This window comes from Triticum urartu, chromosome 6A, assembly GCF_056163025.1.
Source record: "Triticum urartu cultivar PI428250 chromosome 6A, HENAU_Tu73, whole genome shotgun sequence".
NCBI lineage: Eukaryota > Viridiplantae > Streptophyta > Magnoliopsida > Poales > Poaceae > Triticum > Triticum urartu.
The window spans coordinates 29,031,633-29,059,484 of NC_141878.1; the positions used below are offsets into that span (position 1 = coordinate 29,031,633).

Sequence of the window (27,852 nt, forward strand, 5' to 3'; positions counted from 1 at the left end):
GATTAGGTGTTTGTCCACATGCAACTGTGCCCAAGTCAATTAGGTTTTCTTCTAGTTTTATAGGTGTCGGCTAATTTCAAAGAGGGAGAAATCTCTAGGCTTTGATTCTTTCTTTCTTCTTTTTGTTCTCACCAGCATCAGCAAATCCCCTTGTTTGGTGCTGATGAGATTAGGGTGACCTTGAGCTCACATGGAGCCGCCCCGTTTTGTAGGTCATTGCCGCGTATTAAAATGCGGCGAAGAGAAAGATAGGACCTCATGGCGTATGATTAGTCAATAATCACCCCTCTAGTCAAGGAAATTTACAGATCAGAAACTTTGCTGATATGTGTGTCTTGGCAAATAGTATGCTGCGTACATGCTAGATCATGCTCTTTCTTTTTGGTTCCCATGTCGAGAAGAACCAAATGGATGGATGTTCTGCAAAACAGAAACCTTGTGGGCTCATGCAGAGAATCAGCAAGACACTGTAAAATTCTGAATCCGAAGACTTTGCACGAGTCCCAAAGCAAAGCGGTTATCGCGCAAACCAAATGGTTGTATGTTCTGCAGAACAGAAACCTTTGTGGATTCATGCAGGGAATGATGTCAAGAGGCAGAAGGACATTGACAACTTCCAAACTTGAATGAAGACTTTAGGTTGTTGTGCATGAGCCAAAACTTGTCTTTCTGTTCATCTGTCACTATAGACAGAGTCTTTGTTTTTCATGGGTGAGGAGCTTGAGCAGAGATAAAGAAAAAGGGGGTTAGAGTCACACCCACACTAAGATTTCCTGAAAACAACTGGTGTGCACAAAGGACAAAGTCTCGAGACATGCATGGTGATGTGAGCTGCCAAACTGAAGCAGGTAGCCACTCTGCAGCTTAGCATATAATCTCAGTCCTACTAACCATATGCCATATGGAGTGCCATTCACCGACAGACAGCTGGTGAACACTTGTACTCTTCGTAAACGAGCACACGAAATAGGCAGGTCGATTCGCCTCTATGAATATTAATTACCAGTGGTGCCATTGTGCCAACTCAGTTTGTTCCAGAACTTGGTGAATGTGAAAGAAAAAATTATGGTTGGTACCCAAGTCCCTCATCATGGCTAACCTGTGTCAGAAAGGTCCTTGTTTATGGATGCATTTCATCTCTTCTTGATACTTGCAGTGCAAATCCTTCTGGATCCTGACTGTTCTGTCTCTTCCTGGCCTTCGTAATGATTGACATTTGGAAGAGGCCTTGTCATTGATGATTAATCCAAGAGCCCGTTTCATTGCAAGAACAGCTCATGTCAATGCTCCACCCGTATCATTGGTGCACAAAGTCTGACCTTCATCGCGCCGATTATTGGATAACAGTGTTTTCTTACTACACAAATTTGATCATCCGAAGAGGGCGGCACATTCTCGGATTATCAGCGCTCGCGTTTATCTCAGAATGCTCTCTGAATTTTAAGTTCAGTAAAACTCAGAAGAAAATAAACAAACTGTTGATGATCCAAGTGACCTATCATATAAATAATCGCCGATTAGAGAAACATCCCAGTTACTGACTCGAGAACAAAATGTGTTCCGAGTGCCAGCGAGCATCCTTCCATCCACACAATCATTAGCCCGAGGCCAAAACCGAGTGAATAACCCTCGAGAATCTTTGAGGAAGGAGGTGACATCCTCTGACCAAGCCTCCAAGCTCATGATCTGAACCATGTGCAGCCATTACCAACTCAATTCCACAGGATTAAACTAAGCCGGGCAGCGAAATGCAGCAGCCCTTTAAATCACAGGGTGCACATGGAGCCTGGGGGAAGAAGTCCTAGTGCTGCCACTACCTCTGCTGCTGCAACAGCTCACCTTCTCTTTGGAGGCAGAAGAGGAGTTTAGGGGGTATATCACAGGAGGGAGAGAGGAGGAGGCCGCGGTCGATGGGCTGCCGGTCCTGCGACAAGCCCAAGATGAACTACAGGAAGGGGCTGTGGTCTCCTGAGGAGGACCAGAGGCTGAGGGACTACATCCTCAAGCACGGCCTCGGCTGCTGGAGTGCTGTTCCTGCAAAAGCTGGTGAGCTCCCTCTCTGTCTCTGAATGTAGGAGTGATTAGTTGCTACTTCTTTCCCCTTTCATGCATGGAAATTGCTCCATGCCAATGCTTGCAGAAACAGCTTATGGCTGATTGTGAATCATAGTCTACTAGTCCAGTAGCATTTTAGCAATAATTTGATCAACCTGCATCGTTTTCAATGGTTTTGTTTGTATTTATCTTGGAGTTCTACTTGGAACCTTACATCCATGATCCAGCTCTAGTCTTGACATATTTAAAAAAAATTTCAATATACTCTGCTATTTAGCACCAATGCACCTATAAAGAGCTAATTGCCTAGAAATCTGTTTGACCTTCACATGATCCAAGCTTGAACATAGTCCCCATGTCAGTCAAGAACTCAAAATTCTAGCACAAAATGTGATGTGGCAATTTGAGCTAGTTGCCAGTATCTCTGAAACACTTCGTTTTTACTTGAATTATGCCTGAATTTGTTGTGCTCTGTGTGTTTGTTTGGTAACTCGCAGGTCTGCAGAGGAATGGCAAGAGCTGCCGGCTGCGTTGGATCAACTACCTGCGGCCCGGGTTGAAGCGCGGGATGTTCTCTCAGGAAGAGGAGGACGTTGTCATCAACCTCCAAGCCAAGTTGGGCAACAAGTAAGGAATCCTCACCTAAACATCTCGAAAACTTGAGAACAATACAAAACAAAAACCAAAATTTCGACTACACAAACAAAAATCAACTGAATTTTGAAATCAAAACCCCTTCGAAAGCGGCATGTTTCGCGGCGAAAAGATGACACAATTCAGACTTGGTTTTCCATGGCGCTGATGGTCTGAGATCTCTGTTCTTTGGTCAGGTGGTCGCAGATCGCGATGCATCTGCCGGGGAGGACGGACAACGAGGTGAAGAACTACTGGAACTCGTACCTCAAGAAGCGGGTGATGCAGCTGGGCTCCAACTCCAGCTCCAACCCGGCCAGCAAGAACGCCTCGCCGGAGCTGCTCACGTCCATGAGCGCCACCACCGAGCTCATCATGACCAGCGGCGGCGGCGGCGGCGGCAGCACGGCGACGTCGACCCACGACCACGACGCCAACATCAGCAGCAGCGGCGCCATCTCGGCCACCGAGCCATTCGTCGACCATCAGCACGAGCAGCACCACCAGCAGCAGGCCAGGAACTACGTCTTCGCCGACTGGATGCCGACCGCGGCGGCGGCGGCGCCGGGGCCGGAGAGCTACTCCATGTCCGCACACTGGCCGGCCTCCACGGCCAGCTCCGGCAACGTCACGCCGTCGCACGGCGCCTTCGTCGGGGACCAGATGAGCGGCAGCAGCTACGCCGCGCTGCAGCACCCGCACCAGCACCACCAACAGCAGGAACACCACCACCACCAGAGCGCGGTCACCGTGGCGGGCGCTCATGCCAGTGCTGGCGGCATGGTCGCCGGAGGCGGCTACTTCGACCTGCTCAACATGGGCGACATCTACGGGGGGTTCAGCACGACGAACGACGATCTGCTCTTCTGAAGCTCAGAGCTAAAATTCTGATGATGCCGTGACCCCTGTGCATGTGTGATAAACAAAATTTGTTCTTTGTGTTCATGTTGTGTATGAAAAATGGAAAGAGGTGGGTATACTGCTTGATTAATTTGATTCTTCTTCTGTAAGGAAAAGTTTAAATGTGATCATGTTAATTAGAGGGAATTCCCCCTTAGGTTGGACATAATTCTTTCGTTGTTGTTTTCCCCGCAATAAAAAGCCGTATCGATTTGTATCGTGTAAAGTGCAAATGTGAGCTCAGTTGTAATAGATTTGGTAAATTTTAGCAAATATTCGTCCCGGGGGTAAATTTTAACAAGTTATGATGTTGAACTACACTTTATCTATCCATGTGAGTGGAGAAAATGTATGATTGTAATGTCTTGCCATCTTAATTATGAGATTGAATTATGCCCGAGTGCTTCCTAAAAGCAAAGATAAAACTTTTAAAAAGCCAAGGTCAGTTGGAAATTTTCTAAGAAATACAGCTAGCAAAAAGAAGTCAACTGAAATTTCCTACTCCTAAATTCTTTTGAAATTTCAAACTGTGCCTTTCCACCATCAGTATACGTTTGGCAAATTGTGGCCTGCAACAAACAGGAATTAAATCATGCACAGCTCAGTGCTGCTCCAAGAGTTCTTGCATTCAAATAATATGGACTTGAACTCAGTGGAGTTGATACAGAAAAGGCAGTAATAAAACACCAACATCTCATAGATGTTCATTCTAAAGTAAACCTTACACATATGTTGCAAAACTGTGTAACCTTACATGCTTAACTCTAGTAGATATTCTCGCCAAAGGAGAAAGGTATATAGATAGCACTCTGATTTTCTCGTTACATATAATGTGTTACTACAATGACATGGATGACAAAGGAACAAAAGGGCAAACAGGAACTTAGTTCTTCTTGCGAGAAAAGTGGTTGTCGTTCGGATTCCGTTTCCCGCTGAACATTGCGAGCGCCTTCCTTACTGGAGGTTTCAGCTCCACCTTCTTCTCGCCGCTGTGCGTGAATATGTCCTCAGCGCCCAAGAAATCATCCCCCTGTAGCAAACAGCAATGGTTATGAGAGTTGTTCCTCTAAGAACTAACTGATATACTCTGTGCCAGTAGAAGAGGGAACAGAGACGCCATGATAGTATATAAAACTAACTTATGGGTGTTTATGGAATTAACATCTCAAAATTATGTGTCCTTGTCAACACGATGGTGTAAAAACTAGCAGGGGTACTGACCAGCTTGCTTGACTTCTTCGATTTAGGATGCAGAACCTTCTGGGGAAGTTGGTCTTCACGTAAAATGGGATTCTTAATGACGGCATCTCTTCCACCTTGGGGCATTGGAAGGGAAAACTGCAAAGTAAACAGGCAATTAAAAACAACATCATCAATGTCACTACATGAATCAACCAAAGCAAAGGTTAGGCGCAGGGAAAAGTTTTAACCAAAGTATCCAGAAAAAGACATGAAATGAACATGAAGGCACACATGGAAAATCATCACTGCAAGATATTTACAGTCTGCTTCACCAAAGAGAGATCAGATGTCTCTAACAAATATCAAGGCGTGCATATGGAACTGTTGAAAAGCTCCTGGCAGAGTTCTGGGTATTCATCAGCATTGATTCTAAAGAGCACAATTCTTCACTGAACGTCATGGAAAGAAATATGCAGATGTTCTATGATAAACTTATCACATGTGTAATTATTTTAATTTCTTGGAGAACAGTGGAACATACAGGGAAGAGGGAACAATTAACCAGAGCTCACACACTTAATCACAGAAGTGACAGAACAAAAGGTCTAGGGAATAGAAAAAAGAGAGCATTAAGTGTGTAGTTAACCAGACTCACTTTTGTGCCTCGGAGAGTAACACGCGGGCGCCGTGAAGCCATAGTGATCCCATTTTCACCAACTGTTACTGAAACCTTTCGCAAGGTGCCACCATTGCCACACTTTGGACAGAATATTTTTCCAATCTCTTGTGTCACCTTGTAGCAAGCATGACACCTCAGAACCCACCTGGCCAATCAGCACCAACACATGAGAGACAGATAACAGTGTGCAAGCTTCTATACATAGTATAGAATCTAAATGGCTGTAGAGTGGTAAAAGAGATGCGAAAATGTAAAATTCATATACCTGTGCAACTGCCGTATTTGCATGCCACCTGGTGCCAAGAGACGGAGACCAATCTGGAGGATAACGTTTTGCATGGCATAGTCACTAGTAACACACGCTACAGTAGATTCAGATAAGGACCTCAGGGCCCAACTCTGCTCACTGCTCTCATCATCGACAAAAGATGCACTCACACCTTCCTCTGTCTCACTTTTTATATCCAAATTATCCAATTGTTCAGTGCATGCATCAGTATCATTTCTGCCCTCAACAGTACCAGTATTGCCTACCCCATTCTCCCCATTAGCTAGTTGATCTCCAACAATTTTGGGTTCATTCTCTTCCGGAAATTCCAAGCTGTCAGTATTTGACCTTGTTTTCTCTGGAACAACAGAAGGGCTATCCACTGAATCCAAACCATTTTCAGACAAGTTATCTTCATCGACTGATGGAGCAACAGAACTTGTCTCAAAACCTTGTTCAGATGCCTTGAGGGCATCGCGCCTCGCTTTCCTCCGCAAATATTTTCTGTGCGTGGTGCGGCCAACAGCAGGCAACCAACCTTCATTGTTCTCATCATCTTCCCAAGGAATACATGCATCTTTCTTTGAAGGCTGAAACTCTTCACCACCTTGTGTCTCAGAAATACTGTTGGTCTCGCTTGTAGGGATTTCTTGGTTCTCAAGATCCTTCAGTGGGAGTATCCGAGAATTAAGATTCCCGCCTGCCTCAGACATCTTATCCAATGCTTCCCACTCTGCTAGGTTAGGCACATTAGAGCCCCAGCCTGGCAGTGGTGCCTCTTGCAAGGTCCGGACGCTGACCACGTGAAGTGGAGGTGGCTGCTCCCGCAAATGGCTGGTCCCATGGACCTCAGCCTCCAACATGTATGCTAGAGCGATAATCTTCATATCAACATCTGAAAGTGTCTGGAGATCTCCTGTTTCCCTGGCAAACTTGACAACTGCAAGCAATGATGATATACAAAGTTAGTCTCGCCTATGAATATGTGGTTCTTAGGCAAGAGAAATTTTTACAGAGGCATGGTAATTCTATTCTACAGAAGTAACTTCAAGACTATGGACAACCCAAGATAATTTGACAGTAAAATGCTACTTCTATCGAACAGAAGTAACTTCCAGGCTACATGCTACCAAATGTCAACATGTTGCAGTGGGAAAACAAACTATAACAACTACCAAATTCTAGCCAAACAGCAAGTAATGTCGACTCCCAAATAATCTATGGACAGCATGATATCCACCATCCTTTTAAACAGCACCCTGTTGCATACTCAAGGTCACTCCAAACAACAAAACACTGAATAAACACTACTTGATGCCCAATTTCTGCTAATGACAAGTAAGATAAAAAGATCAAAACCAACCCAGTCACGCAAACCATCATCCTGTACATCGTGCAACATAAACTACCTATAATAACCTGGTAAATAATTCGATGACGAAAAATGAACTTTTTAGTCCATGAAACTGCAGTTTTAGCTCTATCAGCAAATGAAAGTGTCAGTATGAATGAAGCTCTGTGCGGGCTAGACAGTGGACCTTTCTTGACGAACTCGGGCGCGGGCTCGACGGTCTCGACGGGGGTGGGGAGGAGCGCGAGCCTCCGGCGCGCGGCGGCGTCGCGGACCTCCTCGAGCACCTCGGGCACGGTGACGAGCCGCCCCGCGGCGGAGGCCAGCGCGGCGCCGCCCGAGATGACGGCGTTGGCGTCGACGACGGCCACGGCCAGGCCGCTCGAGTTGGCGCAGCTGGACACGATCCGGCTCACCGCCTGCGCGGGCGACTCCTTGGCCACCGCCTCCCGCCGCGCCGTCGCGGCCGCGCCCCACGCCACGGGGCCCCCGAGCGCTGCGCCGGGCGGTGGCGGGGGCGGGAAGGCCGCGTCGCCGGCCGCCGGGCCGAGGGCCGGCCACGCTTCTTCCATCGCCGAGGAGGGAGGGGGGGGGGGCGGCGGCGCGCTAGGGTTTTGGGGTTCCGATTTTCCCTTTGCCCCCTTCTATTTTGCCGCTAAATAAGCTGCCGGTTTTACGCTCAACCCCACACAACAGTGCTTAATTCCACACTTCTCCCTGAATGGCGCAGATCAGGTTAGACGGTGCGAATAGTTGGAAAATGAGGGTCCTGTCCGGATAACATCCATCTCCACCCACGATATAACGGCCGGCAGACGGAGCCATCCCCTCCCCTCTCCGCATCCATGGCCGCCAGCAAACCCTAGCCCAGCCCAGCCCGCCCACCCGCCGCCACCCCCCACCCCCTCCCCCGCGCCAGATCTAGGTGTTCCCCGCCTCCCCAGCCTCTCGCCGCCGGTAGCGCCCACCCCGAGTCCCGTCAGATCCGATGGGCACGCACGCACCCCCACAAGGTGCGATTGGTTCCCCCCTCCGATGGTATTCCAGTCGATGTACGCCTGCTAGTTTGCTTAGTGTAGATCGTTGGTGGATCAGATAGACTGGGGATCTCTCGCGCGGTAGGGTGCTTCGCTGGTAGGGTTCGTTCGTTCGCCCGATCTGGGCCTGGTTGACGTTGAGTAGCAGTAGCAGGAGCAGTGACCGTTCTCCATTTCTGGATTGGCCCTGGTTCGTCTGCCCCTCGAGGCTGGCGGTTGTTTTGCCGTGATGATTCCGCTAGGACGGTATATGAGCGACGGGTCCTCCCGCGGCGTGATTATACCCAATCTGAGACTAATATCTGAGCAAGCACAACACCCTTCCTTCAGAGCGTTTCTTTGCTTCCATGCACTGAAATGTGCAGCGTACACTCCACTTATATCTTGTGTTGTCTTGATTTGTTTGCTGTGATGAATCACAAGGACGGTATCTGAGCGAGGCGGCTCTTGGAAAAGGGCCACCTTCCTTGATTACACACCCTAAACTGATCATAAATTCTGAGCAAACGCACATCCATTCCATGGTTCCAATCGTAGTGTTTTGTTTTTGGTTTTTCTTGCATCGGAATGTGAGACATATGCTTTGCTGATATGTTTGGTTTTTGTTTGCTGTGACGAATCGCAAGGACGGTATCTGAGCAAGGTTGCTCTTGAAAAGGGCCCCCTTCCTTGATTACACACCCTTAACTGATCATAAATTCTGAGCAAACGCACATCCATTCCATGGTTCCCATCACTTTGTTTTGTTTTTGTTCTTTTGCATTGAAATATTAAACATATGCTTACAAGACATGTTGTGTGAACTTAATTGTTTGCTGTGATGAATCACAAGGACGGTATCTGAGCGAGGTGGCTCTTGAAAAAGGGCCTTCTTCCTTGATTACACACCCTTAACTGATCATAAATTCTGAGCAAACGCACTCCCATGGTTCTCATCACTTCATTTTGTTTTTCTTCTTTTTCATTGAAATATTAAACATATGCTTGTGTGAACTTAATTGTTTGCTATGATGAATCACAAGGACGGTATCTGAGCAAGCTGGCTCTTGAAAAAGGCCACCTTCCTTGATTATACACCCTAAACTGATCATATATTCTGAGCAAACATATTCGAATCTGAATTGGACATTCGAACCAGTTGGTCGCTTTACAATGTCTTTGTTTCTTTTGTCGTGCAACCTTTCTTGTTTGAAATGTAAACCATCTACTTCACTGGTTTCATCGGGTGGTGCATAAGTGTGACTAGCTTTTTTTTGTTGCTGTGATGAATCGCAAGGACGGTATCTGAGTAAGGTGGCTCTTGAAAAGGCCCTCCTTCCTTGATTATACAACCTAAACTGATCTTAATTTCTGAGCAAACACCCTTCCATGTTTCTTTTTTGTTCTCTTGCATTTGAAATGGAAAGCATGTACTTCGCTGTGTTCAATGGTAGCATGAGTATGACTAGTTTTCATAGCTATTTTGTGCTTGCATGTTTGCTGTGATGAATCGCAAGGACGGTATCTGAGTAATTTGGCTCTTGAAAAAGGCCACCTTCCTTGATTACACATCCTAAACTGATCATATATTCTGAGCAGGCATCTGAAAACATGAATTGACAAGTGATCCACAATCACTAAAGTGTGTCTTTACAATGCCTTCTTCATTTGAAGCGCATATCCTGCTTGAAATGTAAATCCATTTGATTTGCTAGGTTCATGGGTTATGTAACCTTCGTCTGCTTCTTTGTTTGCTGTGACGAATCACAAGGACGGTATCTGAGTAAGGGTGGCTCTTGAAAAAGTCCTCCTTCATTGATTACACATCCTAAACTGATCATACATTCTGAGCAAACAATGGCAAACCTGAATTCAATGGCAATCCACATGCTCTTCTTGCATTTTAGGCAGAATTACATGTTTTTTCGATGTTTGGTATACATTAAATAATATCTCACCTTGCCCTCATTTGGTGTTTGCTTTGTCATCCTTACAATGTTTTGGCTCTTCAATCAGTGATTAAGCATCCTAAACTGATAAAATATTCAGTGCAAAGTGCTGTAATTGAATTATAGAAGAACTAAAATTTTGCTGTGATCACAAGGACGGTATCTGAGAAAGGTGTCTCTTAAAAAGTGCTCCTTCATTGATTATACATTCTGAACTGATCAAATTTTCTCAGCAAATGGATTTCAGACCACAACAGCCTTTTGTCATTTGCACATGTGTCAGCTTAAAGAACAATATATTCTGCTTGTTAGTAGTCCCATTAGAGTATCTGTTTTGTTTCCCAGTTTTTGTGCTTCTTTGCTGTGATGAGATCAAAGGACGGTATCTGAGAAAGGTGTACTTTATAAAGTCCTCTTTCCTTGATTATACCTCCAAAACTGATCAAATTTTCTGAGCAACGATGCGCGTAAACAATTGTTGCAACTAATATTTTGTTGCTTGAAAATACTAGGGATCCATTGTATTCACTGTTTTAGTGTGGTGCTGTCCACCCATTTAAGAATCACTATTACAGAAGTTAACACATAATTCCTTTTAGTTTCCTTTTATTTCTGCTTGTTTGCTATGATGAGATCACAAGGACGGTATCTGAGAAAGGTGTCTCTTTAAGAAGTTACACTACCTGATTATAAATCCTAAACTGATTAAATTTTCTGAGAAAATGTGCCTATTAAGAATGAAACAATGATTATAATATTTGTGGTAACAAGGTTTGTCAGTAACACTAGTGCCATTGGAAAATTGTGTGTTTCTGGAAAAGCTCACCACCTCTTGATTTATGTGTTGTCCATGTATCTTATTTTGTCCATATCCTTGATTGAGTTGAATTCCACCAAATGGGTTTTCAGCACTTTGTCCAACTCCGTTTGCTTTAGTTATGTTTTATGGCTTCAATTCGAACAGCTGTCCCTTTCTCACCTGCTTTATTCTGTGTTACTAGGATGAACCATCACCTTGAAAGTGGTGATTACCAGAAGCTATTCTGTAGGAAGATGGAATCTGCTGAGCTCCAGACTCCACTTCTACATGGTCTTCCGGACGAGATCGCTCTTCTTTGCCTGGCAAGGGTTCCTCGCCAGTATCACAATGCTCTTAGATGTGTCTCGAGGGGATGGAAGGCATTGTTATGTAGTGAAGAGTGGCACTCTTACCGCAAGAGGAACAACTTGGATGAGTCCTGGATATATGTGATCTGTAGGGGTACAGGCTTCAAATGCTATGTTCTTGTTCCTGACCCTACGACCCGGTGCTTGAAAGTCATCCAAGTCATGGAACCTCCATGCTCAGGGCGGGAAGGCGTTTCCATAGAGTCCTTGGACAGGAGGTTATTTCTCATGGGTGGTTGTAGTTGGCTAAAGGATGCTACTGATGAAGTGTATTGTTATGATGCTGCTTCAAATCACTGGAGCAAAGCTGCACCAATGCCTACTGCTAGGTACTCCATCAGCTTCTGTTCTCTCTTTGTTTTCCCCATTGCATATGTGGCCTAGTTTCCTAGTTACTATGGGTGATCCACTTATGTCCTGCTGTTTTGATTTCAGGTGCTTCTTTGTAACGGCAGCTCTGAATGACAAGATTTATGTTACTGGAGGACTCGGACTGACAGACAAGTCACCTAATTCTTGGGACATCTACGACAAAGCCACGGACTCTTGGTTCTCGCACAAGAACCCGATGCTCACTCCTGACATTGTCAAATTTGTGGCACTCGATGATGAGCTGGTGACCATTCACAAGGCGTCCTGGAACAGGATGTACTTCGCGGGTATATACGACCCGGTCGACCAGTCCTGGAGGGGCAAGGAAAATGAGATTGCCCTGTGCTGGTCTGGCCCGACGGTCGTCGTTGATGGGACGCTCTACATGCTCGACCAGTCCCTCGGCACCAAGCTGATGATGTGGATTAACGAGACCAAGGAGTGGGTGATGGTCGGCAGGCTGTCGGACAAGCTTACACGCCCACCCTGCGAGCTTGTGGCCATCGGCAGGAAGATCTATGTGATTGGCAAGGGGCTGAGCACGGTGACCATCGACATGGACATGGCAGCCAGGGTGGACGGGTTCCTGGTCTCCTCGTCAACCGGGCCGCTGATGGAGCATGACTTCTCGCCGGAGAAGTGCAGTGTCATCACCATCTGAAGACCGCCACCTGCTGGGTTGCTTGTGCCGTGAACTGAAATAACTCTGGACGTTTTGGCTTTTCTTGTGGCTGTATATCGACTTTTGTATTTTGGTGGGATGGCTGTACATCGATTGACTTTTAACTGTTAACATGAGTGTGAATAAATTCTGATTGTAAAACTGAAACAATGTGGACAAGTCCAGGTGTGCGCCCTGTCTGTTTCAGTATGGATCCCCCCCAGCATGAGAGTAAAACTGAATGTTGTAGCTTCACTACCCATCATGGCCCGGCACAGTGCCAGAGAACCAATGTTCATCAAAGTTCTAAAAAAATTCCCAACGCATTTCATTCCCCGGGAAATTGCACTATTTGAGCTGTATAACACTATCATGCTCATTGTTGCCCTCACGTGACCCTTCGGCAACTAATCGTGATTCTGTTATACAAGTAAGGTAGTGTAAGACCTTCTAGAGATTATAAGACAGATTCGACTATGGACTATTAGTGATATATATAGATGTATTTATACTCATTTTGTTTCGTATGTAGTCTATAGTGGGATCTCTAAAAGGTCTTATATTCAGAAATGAAGGGAGTAGTTATTTATAGAAGGTCAGTGAATGGACATAGTGGATGGCCCAGACTTGTTGTGGCCATTTATTTCTACCGCCTTGTGACAATTGTTGGTGATGCAATTGCTCAAGAACTGTTGACGCTTTGTGGTGCCAGAAATGAAGGGAGTAGTTATTTATAGAAGGTCAGTGAATGGACATAGTGGATGGCCCAGACTTGTTGTGGCCATTTATTTCTACCGCCTTGTGACAATTGTTGGTGATGCAATTGCTCAAGAACTGTTGACGCTTTGTGGTGCCAGAAATGAAGGGAGTAGTTATTTATAGAAGGTCAGTGAATGGACATAGTGGATGGCCCAGACTTGTTGTGGCCATTTATTTCTACCGCCTTGTGACAATTGTTGGTGATGCAATTGCTCAAGAACTGTTGACGCTTTGTGGTGCCAGAAATGAAGGGAGTAGTTATTTATAGAAGGTCAGTGAATGGACATAGTGGATGGCCCAGACTTGTTGTGGCCATTTATTTCTACCGCCTTGTGACAATTGTTGGTGATGCAATTGCTCAAGAACTGTTGACGCTTTGTGGTGCCAGAAATGAAGGGAGTAGTTATTTATAGAAGGTCAGTGAATGGACATAGTGGATGGCCCAGACTTGTTGTGGCCATTTATTTCTACCGCCTTGTGACAATTGTTGGTGATGCAATTGCTCAAGAACTGTTGACGCTTTGTGGTGCCAGAAATGAAGGGAGTAGTTATTTATAGAAGGTCAGTGAATGGACATAGTGGATGGCCCAGACTTGTTGTGGCCATTTATTTCTACCGCCTTGTGACAATTGTTGGTGATGCAATTGCTCAAGAACTGTTGACGCTTTGTGGTGCCAGAAATGAAGGGAGTAGTTATTTATAGAAGGTCAGTGAATGGACATAGTGGATGGCCCAGACTTGTTGTGGCCATTTATTTCTACCGCCTTGTGACAATTGTTGGTGATGCAATTGCTCAAGAACTGTTGACGCTTTGTGGTGCCAGAAATGAAGGGAGTAGTTATTTATAGAAGGTCAGTGAATGGACATAGTGGATGGCCCAGACTTGTTGTGGCCATTTATTTCTACCGCCTTGTGACAATTGTTGGTGATGCAATTGCTCAAGAACTGTTGACGCTTTGTGGTGCCAGAAATGAAGGGAGTAGTTATTTATAGAAGGTCAGTGAATGGACATAGTGGATGGCCCAGACTTGTTGTGGCCATTTATTTCTACCGCCTTGTGACAATTGTTGGTGATGCAATTGCTCAAGAACTGTTGACGCTTTGTGGTGCCAGAAATGAAGGGAGTAGTTATTTATAGAAGGTCAGTGAATGGACATAGTGGATGGCCCAGACTTGTTGTGGCCATTTATTTCTACCGCCTTGTGACAATTGTTGGTGATGCAATTGCTCAAGAACTGTTGACGCTTTGTGGTGCCAGAAATGAAGGGAGTAGTTATTTATAGAAGGTCAGTGAATGGACATAGTGGATGGCCCAGACTTGTTGTGGCCATTTATTTCTACCGCCTTGTGACAATTGTTGGTGATGCAATTGCTCAAGAACTGTTGACGCTTTGTGGTGCCAGAAATGAAGGGAGTAGTTATTTATAGAAGGTCAGTGAATGGACATAGTGGATGGCCCAGACTTGTTGTGGCCATTTATTTCTACCGCCTTGTGACAATTGTTGGTGATGCAATTGCTCAAGAACTGTTGACGCTTTGTGGTGCCAGAAATGAAGGGAGTAGTTATTTATAGAAGGTCAGTGAATGGACATAGTGGATGGCCCAGACTTGTTGTGGCCATTTATTTCTACCGCCTTGTGACAATTGTTGGTGATGCAATTGCTCAAGAACTGTTGACGCTTTGTGGTGCCAGAAATGAAGGGAGTAGTTATTTATAGAAGGTCAGTGAATGGACATAGTGGATGGCCCAGACTTGTTGTGGCCATTTATTTCTACCGCCTTGTGACAATTGTTGGTGATGCAATTGCTCAAGAACTGTTGACGCTTTGTGGTGCCCATCTACGGTTTAAGCAACCCAAAAGTATTGCAACAAACAAGGCCAAAGTAACGATTGCGAATTGAAACAACCGAGAAATAAACTTTGTTTTTATGAGAAAGTAGGAGAATATCCTACTATATATTATTAAAAAAAATTTGTAAAGAAAACGTACTAGTATTGCTTGATTTCCATTGCGGTAAAGAAATAAAATATATGTTCTACCCAACCCTGTTTGTAAGAACATCTACAACTGGACTATCGAAATCCGCCCCCTAAACATCCACAGACGCGCCCGCGCACCACTCCGGACAGTGTCGGACGACCCTTCAGAAGGCTTACCGAACAACCACACTCCTCATATCAAAACCCCCAAATTCATGCAAATCCATGCACTTCAATCATATAGCACAAATTCATCTATTCAACAATGCAACAAAAGAAAATAAACCGCAATTCGTATTTGTGACATTTGTGGAAGTGCCGAAGAAAATGAGTACCATGTGGTGGTCTCATGTACAAAAAGCAAAGCCTCCCACAAGCTATGCGAGCGCAGCGGAACATTTCCGAAAAGGGAAGGCCTTTTGGCACACTGGGAAATATTGATTTCAAGTACTCCTCAGCATATGTGATGAATAAACGATTGCAAAAATTCTGCTCCTCCTATGGAGAGCATGGTTTCTTCGAGACAACATATAACACAGCGATGGCGAAGAATCGATCTCGGGTTCAGTGTCGTTCTTGGTCAGGTATATGGAGGAAATCAGCCATGCCCAGGTGCGAACGGAAAACGAGAAAAGTAGCTGCTGCAGTAATCTATTTGGGGATCGTCGCGTGTCCACGCGCCCGCCTGCTGTTGCAAACTGGAATCTCCCACCTGGCGGGAGTGGTAAATTGAATTCGGATGATGCGTTTGATGCAACCTCAGGGGCGAGTGCTGCCGGTGCAGTGGCCGCCCCTTCTTCTCAATGGGGCGTCGCATCGGTCCCTGCTCTTCTATGGAGGAAGCGGAGGCTTTGGCACACTGGGAAATTCTTTTCAATGGGGCGTCGCATGTACAAAAGCTTTTGAAATACTTTAACGCCGTTGTGCAGGTGGAACTGGACTGCCTATTATTGCTGATATTCGTGCTTCACTAAGCTTGTCCAGGTCTGTTCAGTTTGGTTAGGTGAGAAGGGATCAGAACATGTTGGCACACATGCTCGCTGCCATGGCAACAAGTCAAGACGATTTCTTCTTGCTGGCGGCTCTCCCGCCTGAGCTTAGCGATATTATGTTCTGTGATTGCAAGCTTGTTGTATGACAGCGGTGATTGCTTTGATCCTCAAAACAAAATGAAAAACAATTCAAACATGCCAAAATGAAATTTAACGTGTGTGCGTTGTCCGGCCAAGATGCTGGATCACTCGACAGTCGCTATCTGGGTCATGCCCGCGACTGCTGTGGCCGCTCTCGCCCCCTCGTACTCCCTATGCAGGTTGATCTGAATGATAAGAAGCTTTGAATGACATGATTTATGTTACGATGGGATTGGATTAACACACAAATCACCTAATTCTTAGGACATCTATGACAAAGCCACATACTCTTGGTGCTCCCACAAGAACCTGATGCTCACCCCTGACATTGTCAAATTCGTGGCATTGGATAATGAGCTGGTGATAATCCACAAGGCGTCCTAGAACAAAATGTACTTTACGGGTATATATGACCCGGTCGGCCAGTATTGGAGGGGCAAAGAGAATGGGATTGCCCTATGCTGGCCTGGCTCGATGGTCGTTGTTGATGGAACGCTCTACATGATCGACCAGTCTCTCGACACCAAGCTGATGATGTGTTGAACAAGACCAAGGAGTGGGTGATGGTTGGCAGACTGTCGGACAAGCTCACACGCCCGCCTTGTGAGCTTGTGGCCATTGGCTGGAAGATCTATGCGATCGGCCCGGGGCTGAGCACAGTATCGCCATGGACACGACAGCTAGGGTGACAGGTTCCTTGTGTCCTCGTAGACGGATCTGCTGATGGAGCATGACTTCCCACATGAGAAATGTAGGGTCTTTACCATTTGAAGACCACTTACTACCTTGGTTGCTTGTACTGCAAACTAATAAAATAATAGTGGACATTTTACTTTTCTTCTCGCTGTATATCGACTTGTGTATTTTGGTGACATGGATGTACATTGATTGATTTTTAACTTTAAACATGAGGGAAGGAAAGCTCAGGTTGTTTATTCTTCGACCAGTCCCTCGGTTGTTGGTTATTTTTGTTTGTAGTTTTTGAATGTGAATAAGTTCTGATCGTAACAGGTTTTCGCTATGTCTACATTTTTTGCCCTGTCCTCGACACGTCGAGGTGAAAACTGAAACAATGTCAACATTAAGTGGGTGTGGTATGGATTGTCCCCCCTCCCCCCCCCCCCCCCCCCCCCCCCCACAAAAGAGTAATTGCTGGAAGTTACAACAGTTGACAAACACAACTTGCCTAGCAATAGGTAGGGCTCCATATGCCCACCACAGCCGGGCACACTGGAAGCCATTGGAAGAAACAGGATAGAGCGGAACAACTGGTGGAGGTGAGAAGAACAATCACGGTAAGCATCTTAAGGAAGTAACGTCCAAGATGCCCCCTTTGGCTTGCTCATTTCCATGGCACCACTCTGGTGAGTAATCATGGTAACTTTAGAAGAATAGGACTCCAGAGATGCTAGGTTTGTCAAAGTTCCAATCAAATTCCCAACCCATCTCATTCCCCGGGAAATTGCACTATTTGACTTTTGACACTCATCATGCTCATCATTGTTGCCCTCCTCACACACTTCATTCTTTCTCCCTCTAGCAACTAAATGTGATTCTTACATACAAGTAAGATAGTACTACCTCCATTCCAAAATAAATGATGTTTTAGTAGGCTAAACTAGCATACCAAAACGTCATGTACTTTGGAACGGAGGTAGTAGTAGTTATTTATAGAAGGTCAGCGCATGGGCTTGGTGTGTGGCCCAGACATCGCTCCTTCATCAAAATTCACATGTCAATTGTTGTGGCCATTTATTCCAACAGTAGGTGATGTAATTGTTCAAGAACTTTGGACGCTTTGTGGTGATCATCTACGGTTTAAGCAACCCAAAACTGAATATTGCAACAAACAGGGACAAAGCAACGATTGCGAAGTGGAACAACAGAGAAATACAACTCTTATTTTTTATGAAAAAGTAGGAGAATATCCTATTGTATATTATTAAAAAGTTATAAGTATGTAAAGAAAAACTTAAAGTATCGCTTGATTTCCATCGCAGTACAGAAATAAAATGTATGTGCTAACCATGTTTGTAGGAGCATCTACAGCCGGACTACACAAATCCGCCCCCTAAACATCCGCAGAGCCGCCCGGGCAAGACTCTGGACAACGTTGGACGCCCCCTCAAAAGTCTTACCGACGAATCACACTCACATCAAAATCCTCAAATTCATGCAGATCCATGCACGTCAATCATATAACACAAATTCATCACCAATTCAACAATGCAACAAAGCAAGGCGAACCACAATTCAACTACTAAAGCATGCCAAAATGAAATTCAGCGTCCGGCCAACATGATGAATCACTCGATTGTCGCCATATGGGTCACGCCTGTGATAGCCGTGGCCGCTCTCGCGCCCTCATACTCTCTATGCAGGTTGGTCTCGATGACAAGTAGCTTTGAATGACAAGATTTATGTTACGGGTGAGATTTGATTAATGTACAAATCACACAATTCTTGGGACATCTATGACAAAGCCACAGACTGTTAGTGTCCCACAAGAACCCGATGCTCACCCCTGACATCGTCAAATTCGTGGCATTCGTGATGAGCTGGTGACCACCCACAAGGCGTGCTGGAATAGGATGTACTTCCCGGGTATATACCACCTTGTTGACCAGTCCTGGAGGGGCAAGGAGAATGAGATTGCCCTATGCCGGTCTGGCCCGACGGTCGTTGTGGACCGGATGCTCTGCATGCTTGATCAGTCCCTCGGCACCCAGCTGATGATATAGCTGAATGAGACTAAGGAGTTGGTGATGGTTGGCAGGCTATTGGACAAGCCGCGCCCACCCTGTGAGCTCGTGGCTGTCAGCAGGAAGATCTACGTGGTCGGCCGCGGGCTGAGCATAGTGACCATCGACATGGACATGGTGGCCAGGGTGGACGGGTTCCTTGTGTCCTCATCGACGGGCCTACTGATGGAGCATGACTTCTTGCTCGAGAAATGCAGGGTCATCACCATCTGAAGACTGCCACTAGCTGGGTTGCTTGTACCGTGAATTGAAATATTTTCTTTTCTTATGGCTGTATATTGACTTGTATTTTGGTGAGATGGTTGTACATCGACTTTTAAGTGTTAACATGTTGAAAAAAGATCATTTATTCCTCGATTTGAATGTAAATAAATTCTGACCATAACATGTATTCTGATCGTAACTGAAACAATGTCATCATTCGGTGTATAGGAATGGATCCCCCCCCCCCCCCCCCCCCCCCCGGCTCATGATAGTAAAGCTGAATGTTGCAACAGTTCACAAATATATTTCACCATCCAGGCACACTGGAAGAGTTGAACAGGAAGATTCACTATGTATTGACTGAGTTACAGGACCTTTACACATATATGCGCCAACCCTACAATCTAGGCACGCAGGCATGGGCTACAATGTAGAAACTAGGATGGTTACAACAATATGTGGGACATGCCCAACGTGACATATACATGCGCTAATAGTAAGAGAAGCATCACTGGTGGAGGCGAGGTAACACTCACGTAAGAATCTTTGAGGAAGTAATGCTAAATACACTCCTGTGGCTTGCTCAATTCCATCGTGCCACTCCGGTGAATAATCACGGTAACGCTAAAAGAGGACTCCAAGGATACTTGGTTTGTCAAAGTTCCAATCAAATTCCCAATGCATCTCATTCCGTGGGAAATTGCACTATCTGACTGGTGACACACTCATCATGATCATCATTGTTGCCCTCCTCATACACTTGGTCATGCTTTCTCCCTCTAGCAACTAAATGTGATTCTGCTATACAAGTAGTAGTTATTTATAGAAGGTCAGCAAATGGACATGATGTGTGGCCCAGGCAAATTTCCTTCACCAAAATTTACATGGCGGTTGTTGTGGACATTCATTTCTACCCCTTGTGAAATTTATTCCCACAACATGTGATGCAAGTGTTGAAGAACTATTGACGCTTTGTGGTGCCAATCTACAGTTTAAGCAACCCAAAACTGAATATTGCAACAAACAAGGACAAAGCAACGATTGCGAAGTGGAACAACATGGAAATAAAACTCTTGTTTTTCTATTAGAAGGTAGGAGAATATCCTATTGTATATATTATAAAAAAGTTAGAAGTATGTAAAGAAAAAAAAATAGTATTACTTGATTTCTATCATGGTACAGAAATAAAATATATGTGCTACCAAACCCTGTTCATAAGAGCATCTACAACCGGACTATGCAAATCCGCCCCCTAAACATCTGCAGACGCGCCTGGGCACGACTCCGAACAGCATCAGATGGCCCCTCAAAAGTCCTACCGAACAACCATACTCCTCATACCCAAACCCTCAAAATCCATGCAAATCCACGCACGCCAATCATATAACACAAATTCATCACCAATTCGACAATGCAACAAAGTAAAATGAACCACAATTCAAACAATTCAAACATGTCAAAATGAAACTCAATGTCCGGGCCGCGTCTAGCCAACATGATGAGTCACTTGACAATCGCCATCTGGGTCACATCCACGACTGCCGTGGCCGATCTCACCCCCTCGTACTAGCTACACAGGTTGATCGCCTTCTTCTCACCTCGGGCCACTTCTTGCCTTGTGGATCCAAGAGGTTTGCGTCGACTAACATTATCCTCGAATCCTATGTATCCCGAGAAAGTTGCAACCTCTCCTACAACTTCTTACTCTTCGTCATCCAATCCAATTGATTGTTGGGAGCTTGAGCCACCGTCTCTCTTCAACCTCTTGTTGTTGTTGTTGTTCTTGAGATCATCGACAAGTTGTTGCTAGTTCAGTTTACCATTCAATTTCAACCAACAATAGCTTAAAAGTGAATGGCTTCTTCTCGATTTGTTTGTACGAAGTGGCCGCCAACCCCATCTATCAAACAAGAATTACTCATGAGAATGCAACAAACAAAGCTAGCAATGCAAATGATGACAAAACGAAGACTAGTGACTCCAACCCCCACTTTGATTCCTGACAAGCACAGAGGAATAGCCACAGACATACTTGTTTACGTTGTCTTGAATGGTGGACCATCTATGTTGGAGAGATGCCTCAATGTGGGTGGCATGGATAGGGTTCGACTCCACATATTTTTTATGTTCATGGTAGTGCTTGTGAATCTTTTCCTAGTACTTGTTTCCCTTAAGCTTCATTCCACATATAGGGTCCATAATCTTGGCTAACCAAGCTTCAACCAACGAAACATCCTCATGGGTTGTATTGGCAGCTCTGAATGACAAGATTTATGTTACTGAAGGACTCGAACTGACAGACAAGTCACCTAGTTCTGGGGACATCCACAACAAAGCCACATACTCCTGGTGCTCCCACAAGAACCCGATGCTCACCCCTAACATCTTCAAATTCGTGGTGTTGGATGATGAGTTGGTGACCATCCACAAGGCGTCTTGGAACAAGCTGTACTTTGCAGGATTATATGACCCTGTCGACCAGTCCTGGAGGGGCAAGGACAATTAGATTGTCCTGTGCTGGTCTGGCCCAACGGTCATTGTTGAGAGGCCGCTCTACAAGCCTTACCAGTCCCTCGACACCAAGCTGATGATGTGACTGAATGAGACCAAGGAGTGGGTGATGGTCGATAGGCTGTCGAACAAGCTCACGCACCCGCCCTGCGAGCTCGTCATCGGCGGCAGGAAGATCTATGCGATTGGCCAGGGGGCTGAACACAGTGATCGTCTACATGGACACGGCGACTAGGGTGGAGGGGCTCCTGGTGTGCTCGCCGACGGGCCCGCCGATGGAGCATGACTTCCCGCCGGAGAAGTGTGGGGTCATCACCATCTGAAGATCCTTACTAGTTGGGTTTGCTTTGTACTGTGAACTGAAATAATAGTGGATATTTTTCTTTTCCTCTGGTTGTATATCGACTTGTGTATTTTGGTGAAATGGTTTTACATCGACTTTTAACTCTTAACATGTGGAAAGAAAAGGTTGTTTGTTCCTGGGGTTGAATGCGAATAAATTCTGATCGTAACGGGTTTTTGCTCTATCCTACTCACATTAATTCATACACTTTTCGCCTGGTTCTCCTGTTGAAAACTGAAACAATGTCATCAATCAGTGGATATAATGGATTTCCCCCACATGGTAGTAAAGGTGAATGTTGCAACAGTTGACAAACATATTATCACCACAACCGAGCACACTGGAAGAGCCGAACCACTCTTGGAGGCGAGGTAACACTCAGGGTAAGCATCTTTGATGAAGTAATGCCCAAGACACTCATGTGGCTTGCTCAGTTCCATCCCGCCAGTCTAGAGTAATCAGGATAGCGCTAAAAGAGGACTCCAAGGATACTCGGATTGTCCAAGTTTCAATCAAATTCCCAACGCAACTCATTCTATGGGAAATTGCACTCTTCGCTGGTGACACTCAGCGTGCTCATCGTTGTTGCCCTCCCCCACACACTTGATCGTGCATTCTCCCTCCAGAAACTAAACATGATACTGCTAAAAGTAAGGTAGTTATCTATAGAAGGTGAGACAAACTAAAGGCGATTTTAGTATACAGACGTGTTATGTCATGGATTCTCGTGGTATGTCAATTGTTTTTCTTGGATTTTCAAATATGAAAATGATGATTTTTGAACGGGATTGATTAGATTAGGGAATTAAGCGAATCGAAAAGAAATGTCATGGGGTTATGCGAAATAGAGTAGAAATCACCCAACAGGATTGGTGATGGAAATAGTTTTGTAGCAGTGATAATAGTAACAACAGTAGTAGTAACTTAGTAAGAACAATATGTAGGAAAATTGTAGGCATTGGATTGCCAATTTGTTAGATGATATTCATCATATAACTTAGGGCGATGCGGCACTAGCTCCAGTTCATAAATATAATGTAGGCATGTATTTCGTAAATACTCATACATGCTTATGAAAAGAATTTGCATGACATCTTTTGTCCTACCCTCCCGTGACAGCAAGGTCCTATTGGAAAATAAGGGATATTAAGGCCTCCTGTTAATAAAGAACCGGAACAAAGCATTAACACATGGTGAATACATGAACTCCTCAAACTACGGTCATCACCGGAAAGTGTCCTGACTATTTGTCACTCCGGGGTTTCCAGATCATAACACGTAATAGGTGACTATAACTTGCAAGGTCGGATCTAGAACATGGATATAATGGTGATAACATAAACGGTTCAGATATGAAGTCATGGCATCCTGGCCCAAAGTGTCAAGCATTAAGCGTAGCAAAGTCATAGCAATATTAATCTTAGAACATAGTGGATACTGGGGTTCAAGCCCTAATAAAACTAACTCGATTACATGATGAATCTCATCCAACTCCTCACCGATCAGTGAGCCTACGAAGGAATTACTCACTCCCGATGGAGAGCATCATGGAATTGGCGATGGAGGAGGGTTGGTGATGACGAAGACAGAAGATCCCTCCTCCGGAGCCCCAAACGGACTCCAGATCTGGCCTCCCGATGAAGAACAGGAGGTGACAGTGGCTCCGTATTGCGAAACAAGATAATTCTTCCTTCCTAATTTTTTCTGAAAAAATATGATTTTATAGCATTGGTTTCAACCCACCTGGGCGTGCCTGGAGGGGGGGTGCAGGCACGCCCTGATGGGTTGTGCCAACCCAGGTGCCCCCCTCCGGTAGTTCTTGGCTTCAGAAATTTTGTTTTATTGTATAAAAATTACTTGCAAAGTTTTGTTCCAATCCAAAAACTTTTATGCGAAAGATCCCTGAAACTACTGAAACAACTGAGTTTTGCTTCGATACACAACCCAAAAAGTTTACGCGAATCTTAAAGTTGCTTAAAAAATACCATCGTCAGCCTGAAGATCAAGTGTATCGAATAGATTAATTTGATTCAAAATGACTATATTGCCATTCTTGATTGAAGGGATTACTTCTAATATGCACTTTTAATCTGCATCGAAACCTGCTTGGTTGCTCGTCAGTTTGCTTCAGCTAAAGCTGTCTAACTTGCCCTGAACGCAATCCGTGCGTACTAGTTTGCCAATTGGTACAACCATGTACAGGATGGCAATCACAGTGGTACATTGCGTTTGTCTCGGCAACTTGGTGGCTACTGGAAGGCAATCGGGCACTTCGTTAACGAGTTGAGAGATTCGCAGTAGTTTTAGTCTTCGTGCTCATACTTGAGCGGGAAGAAAACCATCAGCGGCTATTATTGTTTCCAGCACCGCTTGTCTTCCTGATGCTTCGCATGCTCAGATTGGAAGGGTAAAAAAAGGTCTAGATCTCGCATGCCACATTTGGCAGATGTTCAAGAACGAACAAAACACTGCCACTATAACAATCTACGTGCAAGTGAGCCTCATCTCAGTGGTCAATTTCTCTTACTCTATCGAAGCACAAGCCACTATAACAATCTACGTGCTCCATTACAAACATTTATAGTTGCTCGATAAAGTTCCTTTCTTTTAGATAAAGATGTACTCCTTTTATAGCCAATAGTTACATCTAGAATCCAAGGTCGACAGCTCATATAGAGTGAACACTAGTAAAGTTCTGAACACATGTGCTTTAAATGGACCTTAAGCTAGTACTAAGGGAATCTCCCAGAACGTTCAGCAAAGAGACTCTTACAAATGTCCACGGACGTGTCCATGGACTTTCGGCGGGCCGACATCGCCCAACCCTATTCCCTGAACAAGAAGGAGAGACATTCAACGTTGATCATAGTAGTTCGTAGGATTTTTACAATGCAACAAATCCACAGACTCCTGGTGCTCCCACAAGAACCCGATGCTCACCCCTGACATCTTCAAATTCGTGGCATTGGATGATGAGTTGGTGACCATCCACAAGGCGTCCTAGAACAAGCTGTACTTTGCAGGATTATACGACCCTGTCGACCAGTCCTGGAGGGGCAAGCACAATGAGATTGTCCTGTGCTGGTCTGGCCCAACGATCATTGTCGAGAGGCCGCTCTACATGCCTTACCAGTCCCTCCGCACCAAGCTGATGATGTGACTGAATGAGACCAAGGAGTGGGTGATGGTCGACAGGCTGTCGTCCTGCAAGCTCGTCATCGTCGGCAGGAAGATCTATGTGATCGGCCGGGGGCTGAACACAGTGATCATCGACATGGACACGATGACTAGGGTGGAGGTGTTCCTAGTGTGCTTGTCGACGGGCCTGCCGATGGAGCATGACTTCCCGCCGAAGAAGTGTTGGGGCATCATCATCTAAAGATCCTTACTGGCTGGGTTTGCTTTGTACTGTGAACTGAAATAATAGTGGACATTTTTCTTTTCATCTGGTTGTATATCGACTTGTGTATTTTGGTGAAATGATTTTACATCGACTTTTAACTATTAACATGTGGAAATAAAAGGTTGTTTTTTTTGAAATAAAACATCCTCTTTATTTATTAGTAATAATGGTTACATCATCTACAAGAAAATTTACAATATCGTTCATAGGTTCCTCAAACCAATCCCTTGTTTCAGAAAATTTAGCTACTCTAGCAATATCATGAGCTACTTTATTTGCCTTCCTATTACAATGTTCAAATCTAACTAACAGAAAATCACAAGCCATAAAATAACAATCATCAAAAACAGCTGCCGCCGCTCCCGCTGTATGTCCTCCATTCTTCATCGTGTCAATTACTTCCATATTGTCGGAGTTAACAACAAGTCGGTTGCCTCCCGCCTTTTGTGCAAGTAATAACCCAAAACGCAGTGCCATGGCTTCTATTGTTAAAACATCTGCACACCAATCCATCTTCCAATTCCCTTCAACAATAAATCTTCCTTTATCATCTCTAAGTACAGCTCCCGCTGTGCCTCTAAGCATGTCTTAATCGAACAAAGCATCGACATTTAATTTCACAAAACCTAGAGGGGGTCTCGTCCATCCCTCTATTTTATTTGTTGCCTTGGAGGATTGGGCAATAACATAGTTCATTGTTATAGCACGGGCTCCCATCGAAATTTGGTATGTATCTTGGGTCTTTCTCTGATGGACTAGCGAACGTCTTTCCCACCATAAATACCAGGCTGTTACAGCGATCAGTTCGCGAACATTCTGTATGCCCACTGTAGATAGCTCATGTTCTGGCATAAAAAGTAGAAATTCAAGTACTGCCTCTCCCGCATGATCGACCGCACAGGCTTTTTTAATGGCTTCGTGCAGTCCCAGTTTCTCCCACACCTCTTTTGCCTTTTGACATAAAAATAATAAGTGTTTAGCATCTTCATGCCCGTTCGAACATGATGGGCAGGTGGGCGAAATTTTCATATGTCTATTAGCAAATGTAACACGACACGGGAGGGTTCCATGTAAGGTACGCCAAATAAAAATCTTCACTTTTGCTGGATAACATAATTTCCAAATCTTGCTCCAAATAGTATTGACATTTATTCCTCCCATGCCATCTGAGTGTTGCAATTTCCTCCCATTTTGCGTTTTCCATTCCTCCAGATAAGCAGAACGAACCGTGAATAGTCCATTCTTTGTAAAACTTCAAGCTATGAAATCCGACATGTCATACGTGGGGAGGGGGATCATAAGCACCCTCTGGACATCAATTGGCCACAATGTTTGTCTTACCAAATCTTCATCCCAGCAATTGTTGATTGGATCTATAAGATCAGCAACTTTTGTTAGAATCTGCCCTCTTCTAGGAGTGATAATTTTCCTATTTGCCCCATTCGGGATCCATGCATCTCTCCAGATATCAATATTCTGTCCATTACCAACTCTCCAAATATAACCTTTTTTGAGAGAATCCACTCCGGCCATAATGCTTTGCCAAGTGAAAGAGGATCCTTTTTTCAGACCCGCATTCATTAAATCTCCATCTGGAAAATATTTAGCTCTCAAAATGGTGGCACACAGGGAATCAGGGTTATCAAGCAGGCGCCACGCTTGTTTGGCTAACAAGGCCAGATTGAAACAATGTATGTCTCGAAAACCCATTCCTCCTTGGTCTTTAGGTACACACATCTTCCACCATGCCATCCAATGCATTCTCTTCTGATTGTCTTCGTCACCCCACCAAAAATGCGACATCGCGTCAATGATTCCTTTACAAATCTTTTTAGAAATTTTAAAGACGGACATTGCATAAGTTGGGATAGCTTGCACAACCGATTTGAGAAGGATTTCTTTTCCTCCTGTTGATAGTAACTTTTCCTTCCAACCACTGATTTTCATAACAATTCGATCTATTAAGAATTGGAAACAATCACTTTTGTCCATACCCACATTTGAAGGCAGACCCAAATATTTGTCATTGAGAGCTTCAGTCATAATGTTCAGAATAGTACATATATGCGCCTTATCTTCCACTTTCGTGTTGGGACTAAAAAATATACTAGATTTTTCAACACTCACCATTTGCCCCGATGCAGCACAATAAGCATCCAAAACTGCTTTCAGCGCCTCCGCGTTCATGGAATTAGCTTGCATCAGGATTAATGAATCATCTGCGAATAGGAGATTTGAAATAGATGGGGCATCTCTGCTAACTTTAATTCCGGAAATACTTCTATTCTCCTCTGCATTAGCTAAGAGTGCAGTTAGGCCTTCCGTACATAACAAAAATAAATATGGGGAGAGAGGGTCCCCCTGCCTCAGTCCTCTAGATGGTTTGAAGCTCTCTGTTTCTTCCGTGTTAAAACGAACCCGATATTCCACCGATGACACACATTGCATAATTAAATTCACCCAATCCTGCTGAAAGCCTAGTCTCAACATGATTTCCTTTAAAAAAGGCCACTCCACTCGGTC

The 27,852-nt window shown here is 44.8% G+C and overlaps 3 protein-coding genes, 10 non-coding genes and 5 pseudogenes across 14 annotated transcripts; 17 read left to right on the top strand and 1 right to left on the bottom strand.

The window, feature by feature from the left end:
• Positions 1–1,772: 1,772 nt before the first annotated feature.
• On the top strand, positions 1,773–3,814 carry LOC125513507 (uncharacterized). The gene is made up of 3 exons (XM_048678636.2): positions 1,773–2,046; positions 2,553–2,682; positions 2,886–3,814. The coding sequence occupies exons 1-3, from the start codon at positions 1,911–1,913 to the stop codon at positions 3,556–3,558; spliced, it is 939 nt and encodes a 312-aa protein (XP_048534593.1). The 5' UTR covers positions 1,773–1,910; the 3' UTR covers positions 3,559–3,814.
• Positions 3,815–4,264: 450 nt separating this feature from the next.
• On the bottom strand, positions 4,265–7,663 carry LOC125513505 (RNA-binding NOB1-like protein). Its single transcript, XM_048678634.2, has 5 exons — positions 7,256–7,663; positions 5,715–6,657; positions 5,426–5,594; positions 4,810–4,926; positions 4,265–4,618 (listed from the first exon to the last, which is right to left on the bottom strand). Exons 1-5 carry the CDS (start codon positions 7,638–7,640, stop codon positions 4,472–4,474), a joined length of 1,761 nt encoding a protein of 586 aa, XP_048534591.1. The 5' UTR covers positions 7,641–7,663; the 3' UTR covers positions 4,265–4,471.
• A 267-nt stretch (positions 7,664–7,930) lies between these two features.
• LOC125513506 (F-box/kelch-repeat protein SKIP4) lies at positions 7,931–12,440 on the top strand. 2 transcript variants are annotated; one of them, XM_048678635.2, is made up of 3 exons: positions 7,931–8,081; positions 11,035–11,529; positions 11,636–12,440. In XM_048678635.2, exons 2-3 carry the CDS (start codon positions 11,036–11,038, stop codon positions 12,231–12,233), a joined length of 1,092 nt encoding a protein of 363 aa, XP_048534592.1. In that variant the 5' UTR covers positions 7,931–8,081; position 11,035; the 3' UTR covers positions 12,234–12,440. The 2 variants fall into 2 exon arrangements, with proteins under 2 accessions (XP_048534592.1, XP_087385020.1); XM_087528894.1 differs by lacking the exon at positions 7,931–8,081 and having other exon boundaries at positions 8,127–11,529.
• On the top strand, positions 8,323–8,418 carry LOC125517724 (small nucleolar RNA Z118/Z121/Z120; annotated as a pseudogene).
• LOC125517715 (small nucleolar RNA Z118/Z121/Z120) lies at positions 8,506–8,614 on the top strand. The gene has a single exon (XR_007287757.1). It is a non-coding gene; the product is annotated as a small nucleolar RNA Z118/Z121/Z120 (small nucleolar RNA).
• On the top strand, positions 8,709–8,816 carry LOC125517717 (small nucleolar RNA Z118/Z121/Z120). Its single transcript, XR_007287759.1, has one exon. It is a non-coding gene; the product is annotated as a small nucleolar RNA Z118/Z121/Z120 (small nucleolar RNA).
• On the top strand, positions 8,915–9,023 carry LOC125517718 (small nucleolar RNA Z118/Z121/Z120). Its single transcript, XR_007287761.1, has one exon. It is a non-coding gene; the product is annotated as a small nucleolar RNA Z118/Z121/Z120 (small nucleolar RNA).
• On the top strand, positions 9,105–9,212 carry LOC125517713 (small nucleolar RNA Z118/Z121/Z120). Its single transcript, XR_007287755.1, has one exon. It is a non-coding gene; the product is annotated as a small nucleolar RNA Z118/Z121/Z120 (small nucleolar RNA).
• On the top strand, positions 9,360–9,466 carry LOC125517720 (small nucleolar RNA Z118/Z121/Z120). The gene has a single exon (XR_007287763.1). It is a non-coding gene; the product is annotated as a small nucleolar RNA Z118/Z121/Z120 (small nucleolar RNA).
• Positions 9,579–9,686, top strand: LOC125517721 (small nucleolar RNA Z118/Z121/Z120). Its single transcript, XR_007287764.1, has one exon. It is a non-coding gene; the product is annotated as a small nucleolar RNA Z118/Z121/Z120 (small nucleolar RNA).
• Positions 9,833–9,941, top strand: LOC125517714 (small nucleolar RNA Z118/Z121/Z120). The gene has a single exon (XR_007287756.1). It is a non-coding gene; the product is annotated as a small nucleolar RNA Z118/Z121/Z120 (small nucleolar RNA).
• Positions 10,170–10,272, top strand: LOC125517723 (small nucleolar RNA Z118/Z121/Z120). The gene has a single exon (XR_007287767.1). It is a non-coding gene; the product is annotated as a small nucleolar RNA Z118/Z121/Z120 (small nucleolar RNA).
• Positions 10,389–10,495, top strand: LOC125517719 (small nucleolar RNA Z118/Z121/Z120). Its single transcript, XR_007287762.1, has one exon. It is a non-coding gene; the product is annotated as a small nucleolar RNA Z118/Z121/Z120 (small nucleolar RNA).
• Positions 10,651–10,758, top strand: LOC125517722 (small nucleolar RNA Z118/Z121/Z120). Its single transcript, XR_007287765.1, has one exon. It is a non-coding gene; the product is annotated as a small nucleolar RNA Z118/Z121/Z120 (small nucleolar RNA).
• Positions 12,441–15,514: 3,074 nt separating the features above from the next.
• Positions 15,515–16,877, top strand: LOC125516429 (F-box/kelch-repeat protein SKIP4-like; annotated as a pseudogene).
• A 553-nt stretch (positions 16,878–17,430) lies between these two features.
• LOC125516430 (F-box/kelch-repeat protein SKIP4-like) lies at positions 17,431–19,081 on the top strand (annotated as a pseudogene).
• Positions 19,082–21,147: 2,066 nt separating this feature from the next.
• Positions 21,148–21,906, top strand: LOC125516431 (F-box/kelch-repeat protein SKIP4-like; annotated as a pseudogene).
• Positions 21,907–24,120: 2,214 nt separating this feature from the next.
• On the top strand, positions 24,121–25,305 carry LOC147963492 (F-box/kelch-repeat protein SKIP4-like; annotated as a pseudogene).
• Positions 25,306–27,852: the final 2,547 nt, after the last annotated feature.